Below are 26,596 nucleotides of genomic sequence, written 5' to 3'. Positions count from 1 at the left end.
CCTGCATCTGTGAGTTATTAAGTTACCGCTGCACCAAAACAAAGTTCAGTGTCTCTCAAATCCATAGCTTTTAAGATTTCTTTTCTGTGGTAATGTAAAAGTCTGAATTTATGTTATTGAAAATCATTATTTGGAAAATGTTGACATTAAGGAACCTGAACCATATATACAGCCCCCAGAATGCACCTGTCCCCTGTGTTTGTGTGTGACACTGTGTATGAGAGGGAGTTAGATTGATTATTCTAGGCTCCATAGATCAGAGCGGATTTTTTTTGTGAACTCATACTATAATACTTTGACATTTGAGGTTATTTCTACGTCGCTATGGATTCGCTGAATATTCACAGGAGGTTTTCCGACCACCACTTTGCCAAACTTGCTTTATTTTTTCTTTTATTCTTCTGTCGTTCATGTAAGAGAAGCACATACTGTAGGATAGGAAAATACTGTACCCTTGCACATGCAGTTGACCACTCAGTTCGGATCTCAGACTTTGTAACTGGTTGTTGATCTTGGATGGTGCCTTGTGTTTACCAGCAATATAGAATGTTATCTGTGTTCAGCATGTTGAAATTGTATGAAGTCATGTTTCTCTGCTAGTTTTACACATGTTTGAGAAATAAAGAAATTAAATGAAATTTATTCATCAAGAGGGAAATTATTGTGCAGCAGATATTAGACTTATTTTAATAATGGAAGGGTTTTCATAGACATGGGAACTACATTGACTGGATTTTAAACTGAGGCACACAAAGCTCAAGAATAAGCCCTAGGACAACGTCACCCTCTTGTGGTTGCATCAATGCATGGACATACAAAATTACTTAGGAAAAGGCTACATTCATCTCCCAGTGAAGGTCCTGTCCTTACGATCACTGTATTTGCACATAGCAACATAATAACAAAGATGAGTCATTTTTGCAGTGGCCATCATTCTATGAAGCACTAATGCACCATTGGTCTGCTCTAATCATGTTCACAAACTGTAGTTGTATAGGCTAAATTACATGAAGTTTAATCATGCATAATATCACATCTTCTGGAGGATACTGTTACTTTTTACTCCAAACCAGAAATGTTATGGATACAAGATAAAATATCCAAAATGTTGGTTTTCCAGGATGGACTGAGCTCAAACCTTATTAAATTCATTAAACATTTTTTTTCAATTGTTAATGGGACTATTGTTGTCAATTTTGAATCCTGTGATATTTTTTTCTTTGAGCTTTTACTTTTTTCAGGAGCAATTATTAATTTATATTATAGTTTTTTTTCTCTCCCTGTTCCAATTCTGTCATTGGGTAAATAAATACATATAAATCAAATTATACATAAAAAAGTACATTAAATATAAAACATAAGGTATCTCAACATAATAAATAAACAATGACATCAATCAGTAGTAGCCTATTCATGGGCTACAGAAAATATAAACAATAAAATATAACAATGGCATTCATTTTTTAGTCATGATGATGATGTACATTCAACCAGATAATAGAACATCCTGTCTTATGTAGGCTGTTGTGTGAAATGTAGTATGATATATAAAACATTATTTTAATTATTATTATTATTATTATTATTATTATTTTTACAAATTTTATTAAAAACAGAGATTTAAAACAGTCTCGCGCGTTGCGTCACCAATGTTTACTTTTTCCTAAGCCACGCCCTCTGTTAGCAACTTGTGGCTAGCTCGCTACCAAGGAAGGCAGAGTGCTCCGAGATCTGTTCTTCAGACACCACCCCGACTGTCCGCCCGTACATAAATCGGTGAGTAAACGTTAATTCAACAGCGCGCTGACAATCCCTTGACGATTGGAATACCGTTGTCGTGATACTGCGGGGTGTCCAAACGAAGAGGAGAGAGAAACGTTTTTTTACCCTCTAACGTGAGCAAAGGCTGCTAGCTTTTGTTGTGCTGGTAACGTCAACGACTCCCGTAAGGTTGGTTAAAATAGTTTTCCTGTCTATGTTATTAAACACAGCGGATATACAACCATAGGTTATTATTATAGGTTAAAATACTAACTTTCAAACCTGCTGTTTTCTCCGTATAAATACCTGGCTAGTTAATTGCTCAAGTCCTCAACGCAAACCTCAGACTGCAGTGGTTGGATATCGATTCCATTCATATGAAGCTAACGTAGACTTAGCTAGTCATAAACCGCATTGGACGTTACTAACGTTACATACTGTGTATTCACAATTGGATGTATAACGTTTTGGGTCTTATTGTCGGGTGGAGGTTCGGGAGGATGGTATAAACTTGGGACAATTTCAACCAAGCTCATCTAAATGTGATTTTGGTATTGAGCAGATTGTAACGGGGATAATAACTTTCTACAGCATTAACGTTAGTCAGGATTGGGAATGATCGCACTGACTGATCAATCGGACACAGAAGAAACGATGTAGACTGAAACCTAGACCAAATAGCCTAACTCATTGAGTGCACCATGAACTAAAAAAGCGCTTGATCCATATAAGTTGTTGTTTAATATACTTATTATACTTATACTACTAACCGTGACCTGATAATGATCAGAATCAGCTTTGCCAGGTACGGTATCGGTGGGGATTTGAATTGGTTGTGATTCGTCTTTACCATTTTAAAATGCTAATATTATAATTCAGTGAATGTAGCAAAACTGTATGTACTACTATGGGATTATCATGGACCCAATGTGTTGTTGTTTTGGATCTAAAAAGGGTCTGCAGTATCAGCAAATGTTAACTTGCCAAAACTTTATTCCCATAAATTGTGGAGAATTTTTTTTTTTTCAAGGGGACTTCATTATATAGGCTTCTTCATTTTGGGCAGGCATAGCCATTTAGATTATACCGACATGTGTGAAACCAGTTGTCAAAACTATATTCTTGAGGGTGTAGTCTATATTGTTTAAAATGTCCTTAAGGAAAGGCCTCTTAGCAGTGTTCCCTTTGAAGAGTGGTGCCCCCCCACTACTGGAGGGTTGACCTTGTTGTGAGAACACCCTTAAATAAGGTTCAAATGTATCATGGGCTTATTACACATTCCATCCTGGAAATGGTTGCAGTGCATGACTGTTTAATTATCATAATACTACAGTGTCCATATTGATTTCAATGTGTGAATTTAATAGTTGGGCAGACATACAATATAAAGACATTATCCTTGAGGCTATGTGGTCAGTTTCATTTTAAGGCCTCTGTTTAGGTCGCCATCTGCTCACACTATTTGTTTGCCTACTTTATTTACCTTTGTTTATGCTGCTTAGCGTTATACTCAAGCACGCCCAAGCTGTATACATAAAAGACTACTTGTGCATTGTACTACCTGCCACAGCCGTTTATCGCACCACCTGGTTAATGGTCAATTGTTTCAAAGAGAAGATATGTTTGCACATAAACACGGCCCCAGGGCCCCCGTGTTTACAGAAGTCATGGCAGCGCTCGGTTATTCAACAAACAGACCTAGCATGTTCCTCTCACACTTGTAGAAGAGAGCATTTGTCTTGGTGGTGGGTAGAGCTAAAACAGCGTAGTGCTTAACTTTAAGTGCTGTCGCTTTACGCATTCAACACATAAATACATTATTGGCTCATTTGATGATTATCGTGCAGTGTTAAATGCTTTTTAGAGAATGGACCTTATCACCTCATTAAGTAAAAGGCTTGTCAAACACATCCAGAAAGTGCAATTGTGTTTGTCTTCTCCCTGTATGTAATTATATTGTACTGCTTTTCCAGTTGTTTTCATTTCTATGTATTTCCTTTCTCAGGTCATTGAAGTCCAGATGCATGAGTCTGGGTCAGAACCAGCACACACCATTCCAGCAAGTCAGACAGAGAACGGGAATACTAGTGAGAATGAGAGTCGAGTGAGGAGCAGCCAGACTCCTCCTCCAGAGGCACCCAGGGTCAGTCATCCCCAGCTGCAGCCGTTCAACACATTTTTAGATGTGCAGTGCTAAGTCTGTGCATATTCCACTAAAATATGACATAGTGATGATGCTGTACAAATGTATGCATGAGCTGAAATGGTCTGTCAATTAATTGATAGTTCTGGAGTTTAATAGAAATTTTAGCCACGGCTATTTGGATAGTTGCTTAGTTGTTTGAGTCCAAAATTTGTGTGCAGTTGTGAAGATTCGCTGCTTTTTTAATGTCTTACATGATAGTAAACATGATATCTTTGCACTTTGGACTGTTGGAGACAAACCAAGTCATTTCAAGATGTCACTTAGGACTTTGTGATGGGCATTATTCTTTTATTTATTCTTTTATTTATTATGACTTTTATAATAATAATTATTTTTATTATTAATTATTTTATATAATAAATATATATATATATATATATATATTTTAAAATTCACTCACATATTATTGACAAGATAAATGACTGATCGATTAAGAAAACAAATGCAGATAAATCAATAATGAAAATAACCTGTACTGTAGTTGCGTCACTATTTAAACATATTTGTTTTGAGAGTGTTTCTGCTCTTGATGTATTGGTTTCTATTACATCATAATAGCATATTGCTGATAATAATATAGAAACACTCAAATCCATGCTGTAGACCTGTGTTACAGCCTTCGTGCTTCTATCTGTGTGTGTGTGTGTGTGTATTGTGTCTCTTGCCTCTTGTTTGTTTGTTTGTGTGTCTGTCTGTGTCTGTCTCTGTGTGTCTTGTCTGTGAGCGGCAGACATCGTTGTTGCTGTTGTGTTTTTGTTGTGTCTCCCTCCTTCCTGTCTTTCCTTTCTTAGTTTTGGTGCGGAAACATTTGGTCGCAAGGAAGGATTGTGGAAAAGGTGCACGGGGCCTTCTTCGGCATGTGTAGCGTACTTTTCTGTAGATTGTCATCTAGACCAATGTTTTTGCACTTGCTTAACTTTGCATTTGCTTCATTAAAACAAATTGATCGCAAAAATAGAAACACTTGCTCAAAACGGTCAATATTCGACGAAATGCATGGTGACATTATGAAAAGGAACGCAAAGTGGGGACGGGTCAGGAGCTTGGACTATTTGGTCTTGATTTCTTAAACTGTTTTGAGTCATTCGGGACAACAGCTTCTTAATTGTAACAATAACGGAACATCTTCATGCTGGGCTTTTTATAGACCAAACTATTAGTCAAAAACATGATTGACTGATTCATACATAACGAATTTGCTGAATGTGGGACTATGATGAATACATATATTCATCATATTCAGCCCTGAAGCGAACGGTGTACAGGACCGCGTTGTTGTTGGTGTTGCTACAACACCATGCAGCTGCACAAGGGAATGTGTAGATGTCGGTTCCCAACACTACACCTATGTGTTCCAGCTGGTTTTACTTCATTAAACTGTGAAACACAATTAGTTCATCTACATTTGAATTTATGTACAACTTGTCTGGTATCCAAACATATCTTTTCTTGTCAGTATTCATACACATAGGGCAGAGAGCAAACTGTTAGATGACAATGTGGGGCACATCGGGGTTGGGGGGGTTGTACTGAGGTTGAGAAGGGGAGAGGGAGAGAGAAAACAGCTCCAGCTGGGTGGAGGGATCAGTGTTGTATTGTTAGTTTAGTTTAGGCTCACATCATGTCAGATAGATAGACAGATACTTACTTACTTACTTGCTTACTTACTTTATTCATCCCAAAGGAAGGATTAGGCATCCAGTAGTAAGACAACCAAAACATAACAAATGCATATATCACAAATACATAAGAATACAAATAAAAATCCCTGATCTCATGTTAAGCAAAGCTGTGCGAGCTTGTCAGGCAGAACGTTACTCCTCAACAATGAGCAGCATTTTGTTTTTTCAGCCCCACGACAGACTTATTAACGGAGACTGTCAGGTTTGTCCAACTCGTTCTGTATTTGTTTTATATTGAATCTGTTTTTAATCGTTTGCTTAGTTAAATGTGTCTGTCAGTTAAAATGATGTAACTTTCTGGGGTTATTCTATTTTGTAATTTGTTAAGTTTTATCACCAAATAGGGATATTTGTTTTGCAAATGCCACTTCTTGTGGGTCCACACCCATTGGGGGATATTAGTGACTATTAAATTCCATAAGGGGAAGCAGATTGTGTTTGTTTTTTAGCGAGTTTTCAGCGGTCCGTCTTGCTGTCAGTCATCTCAGAGTTCACAAGACCAGTCTTGCAGGAACAGATCTGTGTTTACACTCGATTGCTCACTGGTATGACTTTCAACAATAACAACAACAGAAGCTGTTTGGACTTGCTGTTGGCTACCATGGCAACGGAGATTAAGCAAAGGCTGTTGTTGTGTTGATGGTGTCCACAGAAAACCAGAGGGGCCAACTGCCTCTGTTTGTGGGATAGACCTGTTTTCATCGCTCCGGTGGCCACCTCTGGAGCATTGCATTTCAGAAGAAAGGACAAAGTAGAAGGCAGTCATCTGTTAATGTTAGCCCAAAGCCTGTGTGAAATTCACTGTCACTTTGTTTACGCACCCGGTTCAAAACCCTCTGCCTTGGAGAGAAATGTTTGTTTGTGGTTCAGACCTAAATTAAAATACGAATCTCAAGTTCTGCTTTCATAAACAGGCTCTGTATGCTTTTTTATTCATTATTTATATGTCTGCGCAATTTTGATGACTCTGTTTATGTTTACCGAAGACATCCCTTGAGCGGTGTGGCTTGACAGTGGAGGGGGCGGGGGATGGTGGGGTAATTGCTGCGTGCCTAGCAGAGGATGTTGTTGTTGTTGTTGTTTTTGTGGTGCTGTTTGTTGTTGTTGTTTTGATGAAGTTCTCGCTCCCCGGAGACATCCAATGTTGTTGTTGTTTTTGTTTGCTTCATCTTTAGCAGAAATAGCAGAATTGCCCAGTTCAGCTTGCTAGATTGACCAGAGAATATTATCATCAATTTGAACAAGAAGCATATGAGTAGGGCTGCAATGGTCAGTCGATTATTGATTAGTCAGCCAACAGAAAATGAAGTGTCGATTGTGAGGATTTGATTATTAGCTTTGTCATGCATGTTGCTCAGAATAAGACATCCCCTTGGGCTGTGGAAAATGATCATCAGATTCATTGCTAATGAAAATACTTGTTAGTTCCAGTTCTATATAGTTTGACGTTACATGTGTGTATGTATTGGCATCAATTATTTGTTATGTTCATAAACACTGTTGAGACTATGCCGTTTAAAAATTGAGTCTGCGATTCAGCAAATATCTCCTCAAGGTCCACAAGCTATCCCTTCTGTGTGTGCACTGCGTTCCTACACAGTTCTGGCTCTGTAAATAGGAACAAAGAAAGCGGAACTATTCTGTGTGTGCTTGTGCACTGGACAGGGAAGGCCATGGATGTATAAAAGTGGCAGTGGGAGCGAGAGGGACAGTAAATAGGCTGCATACATTCTGAAGCAGCACCGACGGGAGGGACGTCGAGTTCAAATATTAATCTTTCTGCAGAATCTTAGACTCCACCTTTAAAGTAAACTACCTTCTAAGGCTACCTATTACCATAGTAACCATGGCCGGCATATATGAGGTGTAAGAATAAGAGCTGTTTTTGTCTGGACATCGCAGCACTTGGACCGACAGTGCCGTTGAGTGGGACAACACTGTATTGGGACTCTGTGTATGTGTTTTGAATTTTACAAATAACATACTGTCCAGCTGTGGAAACGTATCACGACCTGTTTGTTGTAGTTGAACTTTGGATTTAATTATTTCGGATGCCCTAATGCACCACTACAAGTTGTTAATTGTATCCTGCCACACTGCTGTCACTGTGAAACCTTTCCGTTCTGAGGTTTTTGTCATGCACATGTGCTCTTGTTAAAATCTCTGTTAGAAACTCCGTAAACGTACACAACCAAGAAATCGGGTTACTCCAGCAGAAATGTAGCTGTGTGTCTTAAACCCTTTACCCTGATTAGAGAGATACTGTTTCTTCTTGTTTACATGGAAACGCTCTGATTGAATGAGCGTAGCTTGGACCAGTGTTAACCAGTGAAGAGATTTCTGAAGAGTTTTGGTACAGAGGCAGATTGACGACTTTAGCTAGCTAGCTTTGCTAGTGTCACTTACAATTTGCTTCCTTTCTATTTTTGTGATTTTTTTTTGGATTAAAACAAATAAGCAAAAGTGCAAAACACTGGTCTAGTTGACTGTATAGAATAAAAAGCACACTACACACAACAAAGAAGGCACCTGTTCCACAATCCTTCCTCGCGACCAAATGTTACGCTAAAACAAAGAAAGGAGGGAGACACAACAAAAACACAACAGCAAGAATGATGTGTGCCGCTCTTACAGACAAGACACACAGAGACAGACACAGACAGACAGCAAGAAGGCTGTAGACCAGGTCTACAGGGTGGATTTCAAGGATTCAGCCCCTTGGAGCCCTTTATGTTTCCTTTCTCAGTGCCGATACACATTGAGTTGTCTCAATCAGCATTTCCTTTCAGAATGTACACACCGCTGTGTTTTCTTTTAGTTGTTGTTTTGCAAATAAACCCATTTAAAAGAAATATAATAAAAGAAATGTAATACATAAAAATTACTGTTATTACTGACGATTTGGCTGACTTCCCCCAGACAACCAGAGCTTCTTCTCCTGTCAACAACATCACTTTGGCAGTGCGTGCTAAAGGGGGTAGGGAACGGTGGTTAACAGTAACACATTCAAAAACTAGAAATTAATAAAGTTATTAGTTGCATTAGAAGCAGGATGTTTTAATACCTGAGTCATGAGACCAAGTACTACAACATTGGCCTGCACACACACACAGCCAATGCTGTATATGTTTGTGTCTTTGTATCTACAAAATCTTCCTCCTTTTTTTGTAAGATGGATTTTAAATTACCATTCTGCTGGATGTTTCTTCCTCTCGATTCTGCAGGTCCCAGTGTCATTATCTATGATGACCCCACCAGCAGAAACCCCACAGCAGTTGCAGCAGACACCGCAGCAGCAGCAGGTCCTCAGTCCTCAGCAGCTCCAAGCGCTGCTCCAGCAGCAGAAAGCACTCATGTTACACCAGGTAATGGGCTGCATCTTTAGAATACTTTTGCGTTTTGTCGTTGCCCTCATCAAACCGAATGCTTATATCTCCCTTAACTCAATTGTCCTCAACATTTCTGCAGCAACAAATTCAAGAGGTCTTCAAGAATCAGCAAGAGCAGCTAAATATTCAGCTGCTGCAACAGAAGAATGCTGGGATTGTTAGTCAAGAGGTAACTGCTTCATTATGCTTCAGCATTATTTTTTTTCATCAGTTTGTAAATATGTATATATTTTGTTATTGTAGTGAAAATGATCAAAGATAATTTACTCCTGAATCAGTTCAGTTGTACTAAACGTTGAATGACTGTGTATTTAATACTAAAGTTATAGAAATGATTACACCCGGATACTCATAATGCACAGCCTGGAACATCACTTTCATAATGTCCAGTTCTCCGAAATGACAAGCGCTGTGTTGGAAACTATTCTCTCATTTACTCACTCACTATTCCCTATAGTGTTTACTAAGTAGTGGACTAAATAGGGAATGACCAAATGAGATTTCAGACACTCACTGAAAACACATACTCGTGTCAGTAGATGCGCCAGTTATTTGTGTGATGGAGGTGTGCGCTGTAGTTGTGTTGCATGTTCCATTTCCACCGTTTAGAAACAAAAGCCTGCACCATTTTTCCTTTTCCGTTTTCTCGGTTGCTTCTGCTTCTTCTTCGCCGCATTGCATTGTGGGATACAGGAGTAAAATGTAGGGTACATCGTATATATACACTCATATTAGCTGTGCATTGTGGGTATTTTATAGAGGAATATATTAGGGCTGGGTGATATGGAGAAAATTTAATATCAAAACATTTTTTACCAAATAGCCTGATGTTGATACCGCAATGATATTGTAATGTTGACTATTGGTGCTTTAACAAAATATTTACACAATGTGATTTTTGATAAATAACCATCAGTAACGTGGCTATAATGACTAAGTGGGTAAAGGCAAATAATAGAACAGCCACAACAGTATTGTAAGTTCAGAAAATCACACCAATTTATTGTAATGCCGCCTTTAAGACCAGGAAAAGACTCTTATGCCATATTACGATGTCCAGAATCTCAGACTATATTTAGTCTCATATCATCATATTGATATAATAGCAATATATCCCAGTTCTAGACTATATAGTGAATGAAATTAACCACAGACTAATGAGTAACAAGAGCCTTGCGTGCATGCGTGTAAAGAAATACCAAACACAGTGCTCCCACATCAGCTTGTGTACATGTACTTGCGTGACATCATCAAATAACAAAAATTCACAAAACAAAGTAGGCACTTGGCTGAGTGCACAAGGCAGCAGGTGTTGGAGTCAAGGAACATGATTTGATGTGCTTTAAGCAGAAATGTGCTTGACATAGTTTTTATCTAATTATATGAAACCAAAAGTTGGTATTTCTTCCATTAGGTCTGCTGGAAAAAACCAAAATGGCAGAAATAATTGAGAATGTTTGTTTTGCTCACATTGTTTGACTAACCGAGAAAATTTTGATAAAAATAAGCAGCATCAGACTTGATCACTGCTCAAATAGATGATTGTTTCTTCTTGAAATAGGTAATGATGTCAGCTGATTTCATTACCTTTCGGAAGCCATGTGATTGGTTGCCGAGTGAGACAGAGCTTAGTGTGTGTCACGTACAAACCTACAAAAATATGTCCAGTGTGATGTCTTACACTTTCGCTATTGTATTGTCATAGAGCTTAATTTTACTTAGATGCACATCTCCTTCCCAAATCAAATTGTGGACAAATCCGAGACCAAGCTGTTTTAATTAGCATGAAGGCATTTACTGACAGATGTTGTATCATCTCCCCGTCACAGCTGACAGCCCAGCAGATTGCCATCCAGCAGCAGCTCCTCCAGGTACAGCAGCAACATCTCCTCAACCTGCAGAGACAAGGCCTGCTGTCTGTCCTTCCCTCTAGCCCCATTGCACTCACAGGTGTGTTATGTGACCGCCCTAACCGCATTGCTGTGTAATGACTTAAACACTTAGGTCAAATACTTTCACGAAACAACACTGGGGCAAGGGTCAATGCAAATTTTCAAACATTGAGCCTTGTGTGCGTTATACTGACCCGTTTGTATCAATGAGCGTAAGCTAAATAACAGAAACACCTCTCGGTGCAACAGCACCACAAACTGAATTTAATTTAATTTTTACTCTTTATTGATCCACAATTTACATTACAATTTACACTCTGTTGTTATTACACACTCCACACAGGCCTAAAATACACACACATGCTCAGGTCCTATTCATGCACTAATGAGTCCTCCAAAATGATCATAAAAATGTATAAACCCTCTCTTTCTCTTAAAACGTTTTGACACAAATTGTAACATTATACCCTTCATAACAATCGTACTTATGCAATGGCCCATGCAAACGTAGTGATACACTAGTGCGTTATAACAAAAAAAATTGTCTATACTTGCAATTTCAGGCTGTGAGAATGGTAGCATCCTGTCCACGGGGGGAGACACCAGAGGGTCTTCAAGTACACAATCTACCACCAACGGTCATCACACTCTTCTGAAGAGGAAAGAAAGGTGCTGTAGCTATCCATGCCGTCCTGTCAGAGCGTTAGTTTCTGTGTATCCTGTTTTTATTGTGCTTAAACAGTACCCATATGTTTACTCTGAGGTGTGCCATTGATGGTTGATTTCTGCTCTTGTTGCAGTGGGTCACTGGATGAAAACACACAGAATAGCCATGCTCTGTATGGAAATGGCATGTGCAAATGGCCTGGCTGTGAGACCGTCTTTGGAGACTTTCAGGCATTTCTCAAGTGAGTGGTGAATCTTTGCACACCTCTAAAGCTGTCATCATGACCTAGTATTTATATAGGTAAGAAATGTATGTACAGTATGTTCTATAATGTGTATGTACAGCGATTCTGCAAGTCATCTAAAACATTATTTCCTCCAATTAAGTTTACTATTATGTGTTTCCTAATTTTGTGGCATAAAGCCTCATGTGGAATCTTAATGTTTTTCCAGTTGAAATGAGTAGTATTGCGTTTTGCATTTTTTGGTCTCAGCCTATGCATCAAATGGTTTTCCCTAAAGAATGTCTTGGTTTTGAATGTGTGGGTCTGCAGACATTTGAACAACGAGCATACCCTGGATGACAAGAGCACAGCACAGTGTCGTGTGCAGATGCAAGTAGTTCAGCAGTTGGAACTGCAGGTAAGCATTTTATTTATTTTTCTAATAAATAAGCTATTAATTATTTTCAAATCAAACAACGTGAAGGTACGACACATCTCATGTTGATTTTATTAACAGCCTATTGCTTTTACAAGTATAACTTATTAAAGTTGCTCCACCTCTTGTTGACGTTCAAAGTATTGTCAACTAAAGCGCAGGCTAGCTTGCCCCTCCCTCCTCTATCTAGCGCTTATTGCTATAAACCTATATGTTGTATTCACCAAGGTTAGCGCTGACTCTAGCTAATTATATCCTTGTGTTGGTAGTAAGGTGAACATGAACGTCCATTTAGAAAAACCCAACTGGATTTACCCTGGGCCTGGGCTGACAAAAAAATGTTGTAGCCTAAGAAACGTGTGTCTTTAACCATTGCTTAGTAGAGTGGGGGTATCCAGGCCTTTTTTTGTGTGAAAAATGAGAACTTTCTAAAAACTTCTTGAATGCGTGATAAATGTTGCCTTTAAAGGTGTGTGTTTTCACACCTGCGCTGGAAACACAAGTGTCCCCAGATCAGTACACTTTTAAGCATGCCAGCAACTGACACCAAATGTCATTTCATCATTTATCGCGAGCCGTGAATTCACCAACTCTCAACTTCTATTTCTGACTTCTCATCTAACATAGTTGAAGAAGGACAAAGAGCGACTGCAAGCAATGATGGCTCATCTGAAGTCCTCTGAACCCAAACCCGCAGCGCAGCCTGTAGGTGCCATGACTAGTTCCTTCAATTAAAATAAATATTGTTTTGCTTGTAGTTGACGTCTTTCTGACTCAACAGCTTTGTTTTTTCAGGTGAATCTGGTGTCTAATGTATCCTTCTCCCAGGCAACATTGCCCAAAGGCCCTCCTCCTATGAGTTTGTCTCAGAGTGCCACGGCACCATCCACACCCCTGATGCCGCTCTCTGAATCCCCCTCAGTCCTCACTCCCAATAGCATGTTCACTGGAACTCCTGTACGGAGGCGATATAGCCGCTCTGTGAGCCAAGGTAACGGTGAGATCATGAATCAAAACTTCGTTCCCTTTTTATTTATTTTTGGTTTCAAGCTGAAACATGCTTCCGCTAAGATGCACATAAAGAAGATAGATTCATAGGGACACACAGAAGGTGCTTATTTTTGTTTTCACAGTTATTTTTATGTTCTTATTAATTGTATATTACTTCTATTTTCCATGAAATGTTTTCTTCTTTATTTCATGGTCATTCTGTATCTGTTTATGTATAAATATTGTTTGTTATTTGAGTCCTTATTTGATGTTTTGGTTTTTTGTTCCATGTCACACAAAGTGCCCAGCCCTCATGGGTTTATAGGACTCAGTTGTCAGTCAGTTGCAGTGTTCAAAGATGTTATTACATTTCACAAAACTTTAGGTTATTTTAAGTGCTACGTCTTCTCTCGTAAGCTTGACTAATATAATCTGCTATAAAGCAAGGATTATTTCTAGAAGCACAACTCAAATTCTTCATAACCATCCAGCCAGAAGAAATCATTATAAATAGAGTTCATTTGAGTAAAAAGCACATCCCATATGTCCTTGTAAACAGAACAATAATAAAAATAAAAAAAAAACCACTGAGACATGAGAACGTGTCACAGGACCAAAACAAAATAAAAACTACACAGAGAGGAAGAACAGGTTAGGAGGGAAACAGAATAAAAACACAACAGTAAGAGTGATGTCTGCGGCTCACAAATAATACATACAGAGACAAGTTTTCAATGATTCTGCGATGTTGAGCCAAATGCACAGAGTCTTTATAAAATAACAAATTGTTGTTGTCTTTCCACAGATATAGTTGATAATAAGGAGTTCTACTTGAGCACAGAAGTTAGACCTCCATTTACATATGCGTCTCTCATAAGACAGGTAACGTGTACTTGACTCATTTTACATGCTGACAAAAATAGGAATAGGAAGTCTTGCACAGCCATATGGGCCTCCTGAACTGAAATGTAGCAAATTCACATTTTTATTGTGTAACTAACGCTTTCTCTCTCTTTAAGGCTATATTTGAATCACCTCGCAATCAGCTGACGTTGAATGAAATCTACAACTGGTTCACAAGAAACTTTGCATATTTCAGGCGCAATGCAGCTACCTGGAAGGTAGGAACTGCATTTTATATCAAATGTCTCTCTATATTAATATATGAAATGGGAAAAGTCTACGGACACATTTGGTTGCATTTAGATTTGGTTTTCATATAACTACATAATAAAAGATACATGCAAGTTCAATACTTAAGGCATGTAAGATTAGAAGTCCTAATTCTATTCTTTTCTTTAATCTTTCAGAATGCCGTGAGACATAATCTCAGCCTCCATAAATGCTTTGTACGTTTGGAAAATGTGAAGGGAGCTGTGTGGACAGTAGATGAGATTGAGTTCCACAGGAGAAGGCCCCAGAAGGCTGCTGGCAATGGGTACGTGTTGGTCATGGAGCCAGAGTCCTGGGGGTTTTCAGATATAACAGACATTTCTAACCTTCTAGTTCAACCTTATAAGTAATCACAATATTTATTGTAAGCAAGTTTTAATGGCTGACTTATAGTTGTCCTTTAAGCCCACGGCGTAGCATACGCAACTGGCCTTGTGCCCATTGTGAAAAGGAGGGTGAATACTCTGTGCTAGTCCGGCGTATTGGTCCGGCCACTGAAAGACATGGACAAGGAAATGCATGCTGTTTTATTGTACAACGGTAAATGTCCCACGATTGTTTTATTTGGCTTGTCATGCCTTGCCACGGTGACTCAAACTCTTAACTCGTGTGGATTTTATTAAACAAACAGATCTTGAAGCGCATTGCGGATGTTGGCAGTTGCTCGTAGTATCAACAGTTTGAGAATATTGGACTAAGCCTCGCCCTGTTGCTATTTTAGCACGCCACACAGTCAGGTTGTAATGATAACAGTGGCAGATATACAGCTGGCTGACCTTTGAAATTGATTTTCATTTTTAAAACAGGTCTCTGATTTCAGAGAACGTTAACTCCACGAGTTAGGTTAAAATACATTCTCTTGCGGGCTTTTTCATGTTTGCAACTGACCAGTTGTAAAACAAGAACCCTGTAAAGTGGTTTTAAAAATGCATTTAATGGTTAAATGTGCGTAGATGCAATGCAAGCACTTCTAGAATCTGATTTGAGAGCTTGTAAAAAAAATCTGTACTCCTAAATGTGATGTGAGCACTTCTAGAATATGATTTGAGAGCTTGTACAACTAAAATTGAACTCTTAGATGCAATGTGAGCGCTTGTAGAATATGATTTAAGAGCTTGTAGAGAAAGAAATCTGTACTCGTATTTTTTTCCCCACTTCAGTCACTTTTCCAGTGCAACCACGACTCAGTGATTACAACCTCTTGAATCTGTCGCTGTATCTGGCGATAGAAACCCTGCTGTCCCCTTGTCCTGTTGGCTCAGAGCTCCACAAACTAAATTCACAGGTACAAATTAGTTTTGCACCAAATGTATTGCAAGAAGTGTTGCAAAAGTCGAGAGCGCAGACTCGCCGCTGTGTGATGCGAGAGAGCACACTGCAGTGACAGATTCGAGAGGTTGTAATCACTGAGTCGTGGTTGTACTGGAAAAGTGACTGAAGTGAAAAAAAAACAAAGGAGAACAGATTTTTTTCTACAAGCTCTCAAATCATATTCTACAAGTGCTCACATCGCATCTACGCGCTCTCACATTTGCACCATATTTAAGTACAGTGTAGAGTTTGTTAGTATTATAAGTATGAAAAGGAAAAATTTAAGATTCAACTGATAACCCTGCTTAGCTTACATGCATGGGAAAGCAAGACAGAGGTTAGATTTATGCGGATTTATGTTAGTTTTTTTAGTAGATTTATTTTTAAGGTTACAAGAAAAAAGGCAACCAGTTTGGCTGGGGTTGCTCCAGCATTAGCGGGGCACGGTAATGTCCGCAGCTAACTTTAGAGAAGATAAACACACTGTATTTTTGAAAAAGGCTTAAAAAAAGCCAACACCTTCCTAAATTGTTCCTGTTATCATGCTAGCCCTAAAATAATCCTTATCCCAAGTCCTTCAGGTGTTGATACTAAATTGTATATACCCTCATGCTGTTTTTCTGTACTTACTTTTCTGTACTTACTAATAGGTCTCTGCTGAAGAACTCACAGAACCACCAAAGCTCAGCTGGGTCTGCTCATCAGGTAAGAGACATCTTAAGCTCTATTTTCAAAAGTACCATACATTAAGATCACGTACATAACATTAGGCTGTTGCAGTGTACATAGAAAGCTGAACAGATGCAACACGTCACACTTCACTTCTATATGCACGACGTTCCCTTTCTAGGATTGCTCTGTTGGATTTAATAATATTAATACATTTTATTTATATATCACTTTTCAAGGACTCAAAGTCGATTTACGGGGCAAGGTAGAAAACAAAAAAACAAGCAAAACAGAACAGAACAAAACAAAGATAAATAAAACAAAGCCAAAACAAGATTAAGGCCAAGATAAAAAGGGAGGGGCTTGTTTGGCTACAGAGGTGAAGAGATGGGTTTTGAGGCGGGACTGGAAGATGATGAGTGACTGAGGTGCACTCAGGTGTAGTGTGTGTAGGTGCAGATCTCTTGGGGGAGGGAGTTCCAGAACCTGGGAGCTGCCCTGGAGACGGCTCTGTCCCCAAAACTGCAAAGGTTGGACTTGTGGATAAAGAGGAGACCGGCTGAGGTGGATCTGAGGGGCCGTGAGGGTTGGTAGGGGGAGAGGAGGTCAGTGAGGTACGAGGGGGCCACATGGTGGAGGGCTTTGTAGATGAGGACCAGGATTTTGTAGGTGATCTGTTGGGAGATGGGAAGCCTTCTCTCTTCAGCCTGGATGTCAGTTACTTTTTGTTTTGGACTAAACTGGTGAATTAATAAAAACTATGGTTAACTGCTCCTCAGATCTCTGCAGGGTAAATCCAGACAGCTAGCTAGACTATCTGTCCAGTCTGAGTTTTCTGGTGCATGACTAAAACAACTTTTGAACACGTTCCACCAAAACAAGGCTATTTTGCAGCGGCACTGTGGCTTTTCCAGGTGCTTAGCTCCACCCATGACGATTGTGATTGGTTGAAAGAAATGCCAATAAACCAGAGCATGTTTTTCTCCAATCCTGGAATGCTGTGTGGACTAGGTAGACCCTCCTGCTGTGTAGGAAGGTCTGGCAATGCAAGACTACACTGCATTATACCCGCATACTATATATCGCAGTGGTGTGAGAATTGTCACAGCTATGTCTGTTACGTGTTGAGGCAGTGTTATAATGACAATGTTTACTTTTTCAGAGTGGTGGTTTTGACGGCAACAGCTGTCCCTACAACCCAGCCTCTATGGGCAGCATCCCTTTTCACTCTCTGTCCCACGTTCTCCAAGAGCAGATGAATGGAGTCCTTGCTAATGGATCTGGATACCAAAGTGACAGCAGTGCAACGCAGTCACCTCCACAAGCCTTGTAAGTGTCAGCTCCAGAGCTACATTCCCTGACTCTCAAGTGGATTTGACTCGGTTGTGATTCAATGTATTTGTGTGATCACAAGTCCTGATTACATTACGTTTTTTCTTCTTCACGTTTATCAAACCAGCATTAAAGAGGAGCAGGAGGATGAGGAGATATGTGAAGCGTATCCCTATGAATCACCAGAGAGCACAGACGAGCAAGGCCCCAGCCCGGAGATGCACCATGATGAAGACAACGGCAGCCCGGAGAGGCCCAGTCTTCATTTTGATCGCGTGCCTTCTCTCTGACTACGAGGTCCAAGTTCTCCACTGCAAGGCAGCCTCACTCACAGCCTGTGTGACTTTGTATTCCAAAAGTTTCCAAAAACAACTGCTTCATCTACATAACCAAGCAGTGCAAGCACTCTTTTACCTGGGGAAATTTTCTATCAGCATTTGTTATTTTTTTGTTCTTAATCCAGCTCACTATTCTCTCTTTAAAGTAGAGTGAGATCACAAAAAAACACATCTGTTCATGATTTTTCTCATTTTATATACATAAATATATATATATATATATGTGTGTGTGTGTACACAAAAAGACCACAAAGAGCAGAGAAGCCAAAGGAAAGGGAACATAAATAGTAAGCACTTCACAATGAAAAATGTCCCACCTCTGTATAGCCACTTTATGCTACGTGGGGGGGCCTCACTACCTGATTTAATTTTAGTTGTCATAATATATAAAACATTTTGTAGAGGTAAAAAAATGTTTAATGCTCACTGCCAACATGATCTATTTGTATCTACGGTATAATCGCTTGATCAAAAGAATACATAGCTTCTTTATAGGTCTTTTTCACCCCTTCCACACACATTGCTAAATTTGCTCTAATTGAGCTTGTGAGAGTAGATAATATAGATTTACCATCATTGTAAACCAATGCATCTCTATGAATAATAAATCCCTCATGAAAAATGTGTACACTGTATTTGTCTTTGATATAGTTTTATGATTACCTTGGTGGTAAGTGGTGTTTCACATAATGAAATTATGGTTGGGTGCAGTTATGACATAACAGCCTCACTTCTCTCAGTCAACGGTAATGACTTCCTAATGGAAGGTAATGGAAAAAAGCAAGTGGTCCGTCTGTCTTTCCACTGTGGTACTGTGGTACTGTGGTACGTCCATTCTGTAGATGTTATAAATTCTCCTGTGTGCTGTCAGCAGATGTGGTCTACAAACTATTGTGGTGTCAGAAGCACGGGCTACAGCGAGATAATAAATTTGCGGTAAGATCAGTTTATGTAAATGTTATTGTATTGTTGTTAATCGTTACTTGCTGTATCCAAGTGTTTGATACTGTGACTCAGCTTGACATCCTATTGACATATTGCCATAATTGAATGGATCATCCATGCATTATGTATCACAGATGTACTTGTGGCTCCTGATTGGCGAGTATTGATTGATGTGGAGTGTTGCTCACAATGTGGGTGTGTGCATGATGATGGGAGGTGCTCAAGCTCACGAGTTCACAGTTGCAGATGCTACCGATCACACTGTTGGATATTGAACCAGTACAGACAGGTAATCTTAAAAAGAAAACTATTTGGTAGAAATAATTCAGCCATATAAGGTTGTTCATTTTCAACTTCAGTGTAGAGGTGCATTTCTTGTATGATTCTTTAACCTAACATGTAAAAGTGAGGTTCCAAGAATGATTTATTGCTTTCTTTCTTTAGAGAAGTTATTGAGGTTATTATATATAATACCATTATTCAGGAAGTGCTTTGTATGCGTCTCTCATGCTGTGTACGCTCTTCCCTTTGCTTTGCATTAGATGACAGCTCCTTTAAAGCTCCCTGTGAATGATCAGGAGGGTATCGAGCTTGAGAAAATAGAGGACCATGTGTCTGATGGTATGGTTCTTGTTGTTTACTCCATGTCGGATCAGGCTAAATACTGCTTGGATGATGTTATTGTTAGTCACAACTAGAACTAGTGTGATTGATAGATGTGGTGCATGACAAATGTTAGTGGAGGAGTATATTTTCACACGGTATATATTTTCCTCCTGCCTGATTCAATCCAGGAAACTAGATCCAAATAAAAGCTTGCAAATCAATAATCTCTCCTCGCTGAAGTTTTATTGAGCAAGCCTCCTCCATTATACATTCAAGTCTCACCTCCCTGACATACTGCATGTTAATGGTGCTCTGAATTATTAAAACGGGCTCATAGAGGATCTGAGTAACCTATCAGAGACAGGACTGGGTGCTGTACTGCACAGAATTTGGATTTCTCCTATCATTCTTTCAAAGGTAGCATCCCCAGGCCAGTGATGGACAAACCACCTAAAAAGATGACAGGCAAGTTGGCAAGTGAGGTATGCAGACTGAGCACCATCTCAGAGCAAGAACCAGACACCAATCCCAGTTCCCATGATCCAATGGGTGGCAGTGAAGTGGGTGGGTCCAGCTCCTCCTTGTGTTCTGACAAGTTTAAGAACAGCAGCAGTCGTTTTTCTTCTGAAGATTCATACGCGCCTGGCAGTGGAGGTATTGTTTAACTCCTTAAGTACAACAGTTGATGAAATTGACTTATTAACATGGTTTTAAATGGTGTAGTGATATCTGGTCAGAGGAGCACTGGATGACACTTTGAGAGTGTAATTTCTAATTACGCATTTTTTGCTAACGCATTTCAATTCATTTGGCCTCTTTTTGATCTTATCTTCTGCTACCCTACCTCGTAACTGCCACCAGATGACTGTGCAACACTTCTTCTCGCCTGTCTGCATTGTCGTTTCCATGAGTTTATGGTCCTCCTGCCGGATACATGCGAGAGAGCTGTGAGTCGCTGTTTTCCCTCATTCAAATATATCACAGCATCCAGTGAGAGAGACCAGCGGGGAAAGGACTGCTGCAACAACCACCTGGAACTGGACTGTAACTGCTGTGGCTCATGTCAGGACGCAGGAGAACTTATAGAGCTGGCCATGGAGATATCAGAGGTGTGCTATCGCTGATAAATTCCTCACCACCTTGAATTCCCTTCAAAAACAAAATCAAAAACATGAATTTTAAACACTTGAATGCTCAACAAAAAAAAAATTACTGTCTCATCTTATTCACAAATGTAATAAAATGCGTGTATTACTAAAGTTGTTTTTTTATATTATTCGCATGTAAAAAAAATAATAGGATCTATAGCTTGTGTGCCTCAACATTATTCAAGCAGATGACTACTGCCACCTGGTGAAACAGAGTAGAGTTGTTTGTTATAATAGAAGACACAAATAGCTCATTTTTGTTACAGCCACACTCGCACCACTGTGCAAAGTCATTCTAACACTCGGTCCTGTCAGAGTGGACCGGTGGACACAAGTGCAGTATGTCTAGTCAGTGACATCCTGTATGTTTCCGGTGTCAGTCCATAACGAATGACAGAGTGGGTGAAGCCATTTAGGGGGCCGGGGATCTGGAAGCATGCTTTCAAATAACAAATCCAGCAACAAACTGAGATCAATCTGGTCCAAGTGAAAGGAACATGGATTTAACAAACAGAGCAGTGTCATATGCTAAAATGTATGTATAGAACGGAAATTGATTGATACTATGTTTATATGCATTAAATGGATTTTATTTGTAATGTGTAAATGTCATGCCTCTTTCTTTCTCAAAATGTATTTTCATTTACAACTAGAACTGCAGGCGGTTATAACGGGGTCCAAGCCTCTACGGCGCGAGTCCCCCCCCAATGACACGTGGAGCCCGCAAAAGTGGATCCCAAAAAAGAAGATTGGACTCACGGCCCAAGAGGAGTAGATTTCTCATATATTGCGATGTGGCTAATAAATTAAAAGATTTTTAACAGCGCCATCTAATGGTCAATTCACTCAAGACTTGGCATGGATGCTCAGGCCCCTATGTGGAACAACGCTCTTGTTTGGTGACAATCGGAATAAATCTTGACCAGATACACAACTTCCTTTTTCAACAACTCCTGACAGGAAGTTGGTCCTCTATAACTTGCACATTTTTTGCACAATCAAAATTCTTTGGATAAGTTTTTGTCATGAGTGTCAGATACTACCTGCAAAGATTCAAGAAGATTGCAATCACGGCCTAGGAGGAGTTCGAAAGAATGTAAAACACATAAAAATGCATGAAGTCAAAATGGCCGCCTCCTGGTTGGGCGGAGCTAATGAAGGTAAATGGGAAATATGTCCGCAAATTAGAGCAATATGAATATCGGAGTTACTATGTCCAAGTTAAGGCCTTCCACGCATTAGGGGGGGTGCTATGGAGCTCCCTGACAAACGCCTGAGACCAATCACTACAGAATTTTGTGATTTGTCATTCGTCTGACATTTGTGCAACTTTTCGTGAGTTTTCCAACATGCTAAGACCCTAAAAAATGAGAGATAAATGTTCACTATAGCATTCACTGTGGTTGTATGTTAGTGTGCTCCATTGACTGAGGGAGGCGAAATACCTTTCTATTTAAAGGCTGCGGTCACTACATGTAGGCTAAAACATGCCCAGCTGTTGTGGAAATAGTTATCATAGCTACTATTCAGATCACTCAGGTAAAAGTTGAATAAAAGTAGGCTACTCCAAGTGCATTCAAATTTTTACTGAAAATAGTTGGCCTACTTCTTCACAGATTTAGCATAGCAATTCCTATAACTAAGGAGGGCAAAGTATACACGGTCAGTAACATATATAACCTACAACTGATCAACAATAGGCTAAAAGTAGCATAGTACAGAAGTTAAAGTTATCATTGATCAAAAAAAATTGATTTTCCTGGTCATCCTGCATATGTAGTAGCCCTTGAGCACCAACAAGTCTCGGTTTTGGTGTTTTCTTTGGGTTGTTGTGTTTCCTCTGCATGCTTGGCACAAGGACACGTCCCTCCAAACGCACCTGAGGCGCATTTCCTAATTAGGACAGAACCGTTGGATTGGCACGAGGACACTCTCCAAACACACGTGGATTGGCACGAGGACGCTCTCCAAACACACGTGGATTGGCACGAGGACACTCTCCAAACACACTGGAAGCGCATTCCCTAATTAGGAGAGCGATGTGAGATCGACAGCTACTGATAAAAAAAATCAAAAAAAGTCTTCTGTTGGGGCAACCTCAGTTCTTGACAACAAAGGCTAAATTAAGCTAGTTAGCATATTTATGTGTATATAGTTTCATTGATTTCAAAGTCTGACATTTTCAACCTGTTAACAGTGTAAATGTATTATTGTCAATGCATTCTACAGTAGGCTAGGCCTAATTACCAAACTATACCGATAATGTTGTGATGAAACACTTTTTGCTAAAGCTCAACTGTGCTCTTCTCTAGCTTTACCTTTCTAAAGATGGTTTACAGAGTGGTGAGCCCCTAAACTTCTGAGTAGATATATAAATTCATAGAAATGAATAACCTTTCCTTGTTACCTGCAGCGAAGGTGCCAGCGTTGCTTCATGGGGAGGGGGTGTATATGTTACCCCCCAGAGCTGATGAGGGACCGTAGCATTCACTGCTTGTCTGCCCTGGTGCAGAAATCTCTGAAGGAGCGTCGGCAGAGCTCTGCTGGCCCAACACTCAAGCAGATCTCGGTGATGACTGGCCCACATTAGGAATAAAAAATAGCATAATAAATGATAGGTATATAACATTTAAACAAGAGAGAGGCAAAAAAACAATCAATTTTTCATAGCCGTTTTTCTTTTTTTTTAACATATGGCTCTATAAATATTTTATATTTCTTTTTTTAGTACAGAAACAGACAACGCAGTTCAACCCATTATTCAGTGGCAGCGGGAGAAACTCTGTTGATAAAGTCACGAGGTACGATCGGATGTTCGTCCGCTGTGTTTAATTCTGAAAATCTACCGGATCTTCTGTGCATTTAACTTCCTGTGTGGTGTGTGGTTTTGACGCGTCAAGGCCCCACGAAGAAGTCATTTTAGCATGCTTGTTGTAATCTTTCGTTGTTTGAATGTTTTCCCTGTGTAAGAATATGGACTGGCGTGTTAGTTGTGGTATTACTCCTCGATCACGATGATTCCATAAATAGCCAGACAGTGTTCCACTGACGTCACTGACGACATCCACAGTGCTGCCACCACGTGTCTGTTTTTAGTAATAACTTTTCTGGTGTATGTGATCATGTTTTTCTCTTCATGGAGTTTAATTAATTGTATTTATATTATTGGAAGTTTGCAATATCTATCTATCTGTCTGTCTGTCTGTCTGTCTGTCTGTCTGTCTATCATCTATCTATCTATCTATCTATCTATCTATCTATCTATCTATCTATCTATCTATCTGTAAAGGAAAGATGATCTGTTAAGCTTTTGCAAACACAGCACATGTTCTCTGGTTTGCTACAAAGTGGGAGTCTTTCAGGCTTTTGAATTTATTTTTAATATACTGTATAACAACATATCTTAAGGAACCAAACAATGGGCTTGAACATTTCCTTAATTTGTGGTGTTCTCCTCTGTCTGTCACCCATTGTGGCGGCCAGGTTTTCCCACTAATAAAAGATTGTTGTTCATTTAGGTCTTTACATCAGCCATGAATTAAATTCCAAAACATGACAAGGTTAAGGGCAATGAAGAACAGCAGGCCACCCCTTCATTCAGTAGGTTTAGAAACTTACAGTAACCTGGTAACAGTAAATTACCTGCCTATGGTAACATTTTGGTTAAGGTTTGAGTATGCATTACCTACAGGGTAGCCATTTATTTGAAATCTTATACCACTGCTCTGAAGGTATCCGTCGTAAAAGACCTCTGCAATTTGCTGCACAATAATAGTCTTGAAAATTTGGTCATGAAAGACCTGCCAAGCCTTTGGACTTTTACATCTACTATAACATCATGCATTGTGTCACCTACAGTATTTGCTGTGGTGAAATTATAACAGTGAAAATGCCACACACACACACACACAAATACACACATACTTGAAGCACTCAAAGTGCTCTCTGATCCGTTAGGGCACATGTCCAAAATGTGAAAAAATTAAAACTTTGCCATAAAGCTAAACCAATAGCATACATCACTGGATGGTCTTCACCTGGAGAGTAACGTATATCAATTTGACGATTATATGTTATTCCTGATTTGAGATATTGATCTATTTGAATAATTATGAGACAGAAAGGGTTACAGACATGAGACCAACTGTTTTGAGAAAGGTGCTGACATGGGTTATATTTTGAGCATAGTCACCAAGGGGTGGCAGTGGGGCTATGTAGTAAAACTAAAAAATGGCCCACTGAACAAGATAACATTTAAAGTTTGATGCCAAAACTGTGTTTGACGTCCCCTCAAACCCCTGGAATACCACCAATTCAGTATTTACAACTTATACTTAAAGGGAAAACCTTGTAAACCCCTTGGCACTGTTGACTTCAGCACCGGTTGTCATTCCTCCGTTTTAGGGTTCAAGGATTTTGATAACAAATCTACCCAACATATCAAATATCACACACTGTCTAATAAATGATTATACTGCATGTATGTCTATATGATCTATGCTAAGAAAAGAAGTTTGTTTAATGATATTGTAACTAAAACAGGAGACAGGCACGCCAACTGCTCTGCTCACATGACGCAAAGCGGACTGTCCCCATCTCCATAGTAATGGTCAATGTTGCTACTGTCGCTATATATGTAAAAAAACCATTTTTCATAATTGAAGGTGTGATTATTAAAAGAGACGTATATCTACTGTAGGCTTAGTTCTGCATTATAAAACACGTATCTTTAAGACAAGCGATATTTAAATTTCCACTTCATGGCTGCTGTTTTTGTTTTCCCGCCAGGAACCTCACAAGTCACGATTGAGACACAAAACAAAACATTGGCAAAAACCTTTTTAACATCGGGCTTGACAGCTGTTATGTCTGCTTTATGCGCCTGCAGTCCTAGTTCCTTTTGTCACGTCTTCACAAGTGTGTGTTGATTCGCACATGAAGAGCACGTGCATTACCAATGTCTTCAGTGTGTCATACTTTTGGGGACAAGCCACCCAAAAGGTGCTCAAACTTTCAGCACCATGGAGAGCAGCCTTCATGTGCCCAGCGGTTTTGGAGCTAATCAGTCCGCTGTGATTGGTCGCCTCGTCCAGAGACACGCCCCTTCCCCACGTTGGCGGTTTACAGCATCATGAACATGAAGCCGAAATATTGTTTTCGCCTTAGTGGCTTCCTATTTTACAGCTCATATGAGCCGAGATGGGAAGTAATGTAGTACAAATACTTCGTTACTGTAGCCTACTCAAGTAGATTTTTCAGATATTTTTTACTTTACTATTTATTTTTTTGGCGACTTTTACTCCTTACATTTTAACACGAATATCGGTACTTTCCACTCCTTACATTTTACAAATTTGGCTCGTTACCTTAGTTTTGTAGCCTACTAAAGGTCATCAAGTGTGATTGTGAGTGCATGTCAGAGAATAGCGCAGACACGCGCCTCACACCGCGAGCGGGCTCGCACGGCACACGGAGAATAAAGTGAGAGAAAAGGAAAAGAAACTAGCTGTCTGGAGGATAATCAGCTGAGATTGTGTGTGTGCGCTTCTTTGAGAACTGTAAGTCATATAACTTATGTTGTCAGTTCATATTGTTTTGGTCTGTAGAGCTTGCAAATTTAAGTTAGCTTGTTAGTGTTCTTCACCTTTTAGCTAGGTTACTATGGAGCTAGAACAGTGACAGTAACCTGTGGTATTGAAAATAAAATTTGGCATTGAAACAACAAATATTGGCACTGAAAACTGTTGAATTGAAGTATAAAACACAAACATCAAAAAGTAATGATCTCATAATCCTATGATATTATTTCATTTTGACATTTGTTTGCA

At 39.5% G+C, this 26,596-nt stretch overlaps 2 protein-coding genes and 1 long non-coding RNA gene across 8 annotated transcripts in view; 2 read left to right on the top strand and 1 right to left on the bottom strand.

Annotated features, from left to right (window-relative positions):
* Window positions 1-1,656: 1,656 nt before the first annotated feature.
* Window positions 1,657-18,103, top strand: LOC117947974 (forkhead box protein P1-B-like). 5 transcript variants are annotated; one of them, XM_034877376.1, is made up of 17 exons: window positions 1,672-1,776; window positions 3,626-3,680; window positions 3,765-3,904; window positions 8,874-9,014; window positions 9,118-9,207; window positions 10,868-10,988; window positions 11,494-11,599; window positions 11,731-11,838; window positions 12,151-12,238; window positions 12,884-12,961; window positions 13,052-13,247; window positions 14,052-14,128; window positions 14,266-14,367; window positions 14,557-14,684; window positions 16,381-16,435; window positions 17,562-17,728; window positions 17,859-18,103. In XM_034877376.1, exons 2-17 carry the CDS (start codon window positions 3,629-3,631, stop codon window positions 18,019-18,021), a joined length of 1,812 nt encoding a protein of 603 aa, XP_034733267.1. In that variant the 5' UTR covers window positions 1,672-1,776; window positions 3,626-3,628; the 3' UTR covers window positions 18,022-18,103. The 5 variants fall into 5 exon arrangements, with proteins under 5 accessions (XP_034733268.1, XP_034733267.1, XP_034733266.1 ...); XM_034877375.1 differs by having other exon boundaries at window positions 11,488-11,599; XM_034877374.1 differs by having other exon boundaries at window positions 11,488-11,599; window positions 13,052-13,253.
* LOC117947977 overlaps window positions 7,984-26,596 on the bottom strand; it is a 23,375-nt gene continuing 4,762 nt past the window's right edge. Inside the window, exons 2-3 of the long non-coding RNA XR_004657374.1 lie at window positions 24,094-24,100; window positions 7,984-8,069 (exon numbers count right to left, since the gene is read on the bottom strand). This is a non-coding gene — a long non-coding RNA (uncharacterized LOC117947977). The remainder of the gene's footprint in view (window positions 8,070-24,093; window positions 24,101-26,596) is intronic.
* Window positions 12,589-21,290, top strand: LOC117947976 (myoD family inhibitor domain-containing protein 2-like). 2 transcript variants are annotated; one of them, XM_034877380.1, is made up of 5 exons: window positions 12,589-12,599; window positions 16,501-16,503; window positions 18,474-19,635; window positions 20,038-20,274; window positions 20,482-21,290. In XM_034877380.1, the coding sequence occupies exons 3-5, from the start codon at window positions 19,557-19,559 to the stop codon at window positions 20,742-20,744; spliced, it is 579 nt and encodes a 192-aa protein (XP_034733271.1). In that variant the 5' UTR covers window positions 12,589-12,599; window positions 16,501-16,503; window positions 18,474-19,556; the 3' UTR covers window positions 20,745-21,290. The 2 variants fall into 2 exon arrangements, with proteins under 2 accessions (XP_034733271.1, XP_034733270.1); XM_034877379.1 differs by lacking the exon at window positions 16,501-16,503.

The sequence above is a fragment of the Etheostoma cragini genome, chromosome 7 (genome assembly GCF_013103735.1).
Source record: "Etheostoma cragini isolate CJK2018 chromosome 7, CSU_Ecrag_1.0, whole genome shotgun sequence".
Classification (NCBI taxonomy): Eukaryota; Metazoa; Chordata; class Actinopteri; order Perciformes; family Percidae; genus Etheostoma; species Etheostoma cragini.
The sequence above is the reverse complement of the archived record's forward strand: the minus strand, read 5'-3'. Positions and strand labels throughout refer to the sequence as shown.

What these genes read in the sequence shown, in the direction of transcription:
- LOC117947974 (XM_034877374.1), top strand. Translation starts at nt 3,629, where the DNA reads ATGGACCTTATCACCTCATTAAGTAAAAGGCTTGTCAAACACATCCAG. An exon ending in CCAAACCCGCAGCGCAGCCT is followed by an intron (nt 12,962 to 13,051) that starts GTAGGTGCCATG and finishes TTGTTTTTTCAG; the next exon opens with GTGAATCTGGTGTCTAATGT. An exon ending in CTCTGTGAGCCAAGGTAACG is followed by an intron (nt 13,254 to 14,051) that starts GTGAGATCATGA and finishes GTCTTTCCACAG; the next exon opens with ATATAGTTGATAATAAGGAG.
- LOC117947976 (XM_034877379.1), top strand. Translation starts at nt 19,557, where the DNA reads ATGACAGCTCCTTTAAAGCTCCCTGTGAATGATCAGGAGGGTATCGAG. An exon ending in AGAGGACCATGTGTCTGATG is followed by an intron (nt 19,636 to 20,037) that starts GTATGGTTCTTG and finishes ATTCTTTCAAAG; the next exon opens with GTAGCATCCCCAGGCCAGTG. An exon ending in ATACGCGCCTGGCAGTGGAG is followed by an intron (nt 20,275 to 20,481) that starts GTATTGTTTAAC and finishes AACTGCCACCAG; the next exon opens with ATGACTGTGCAACACTTCTT.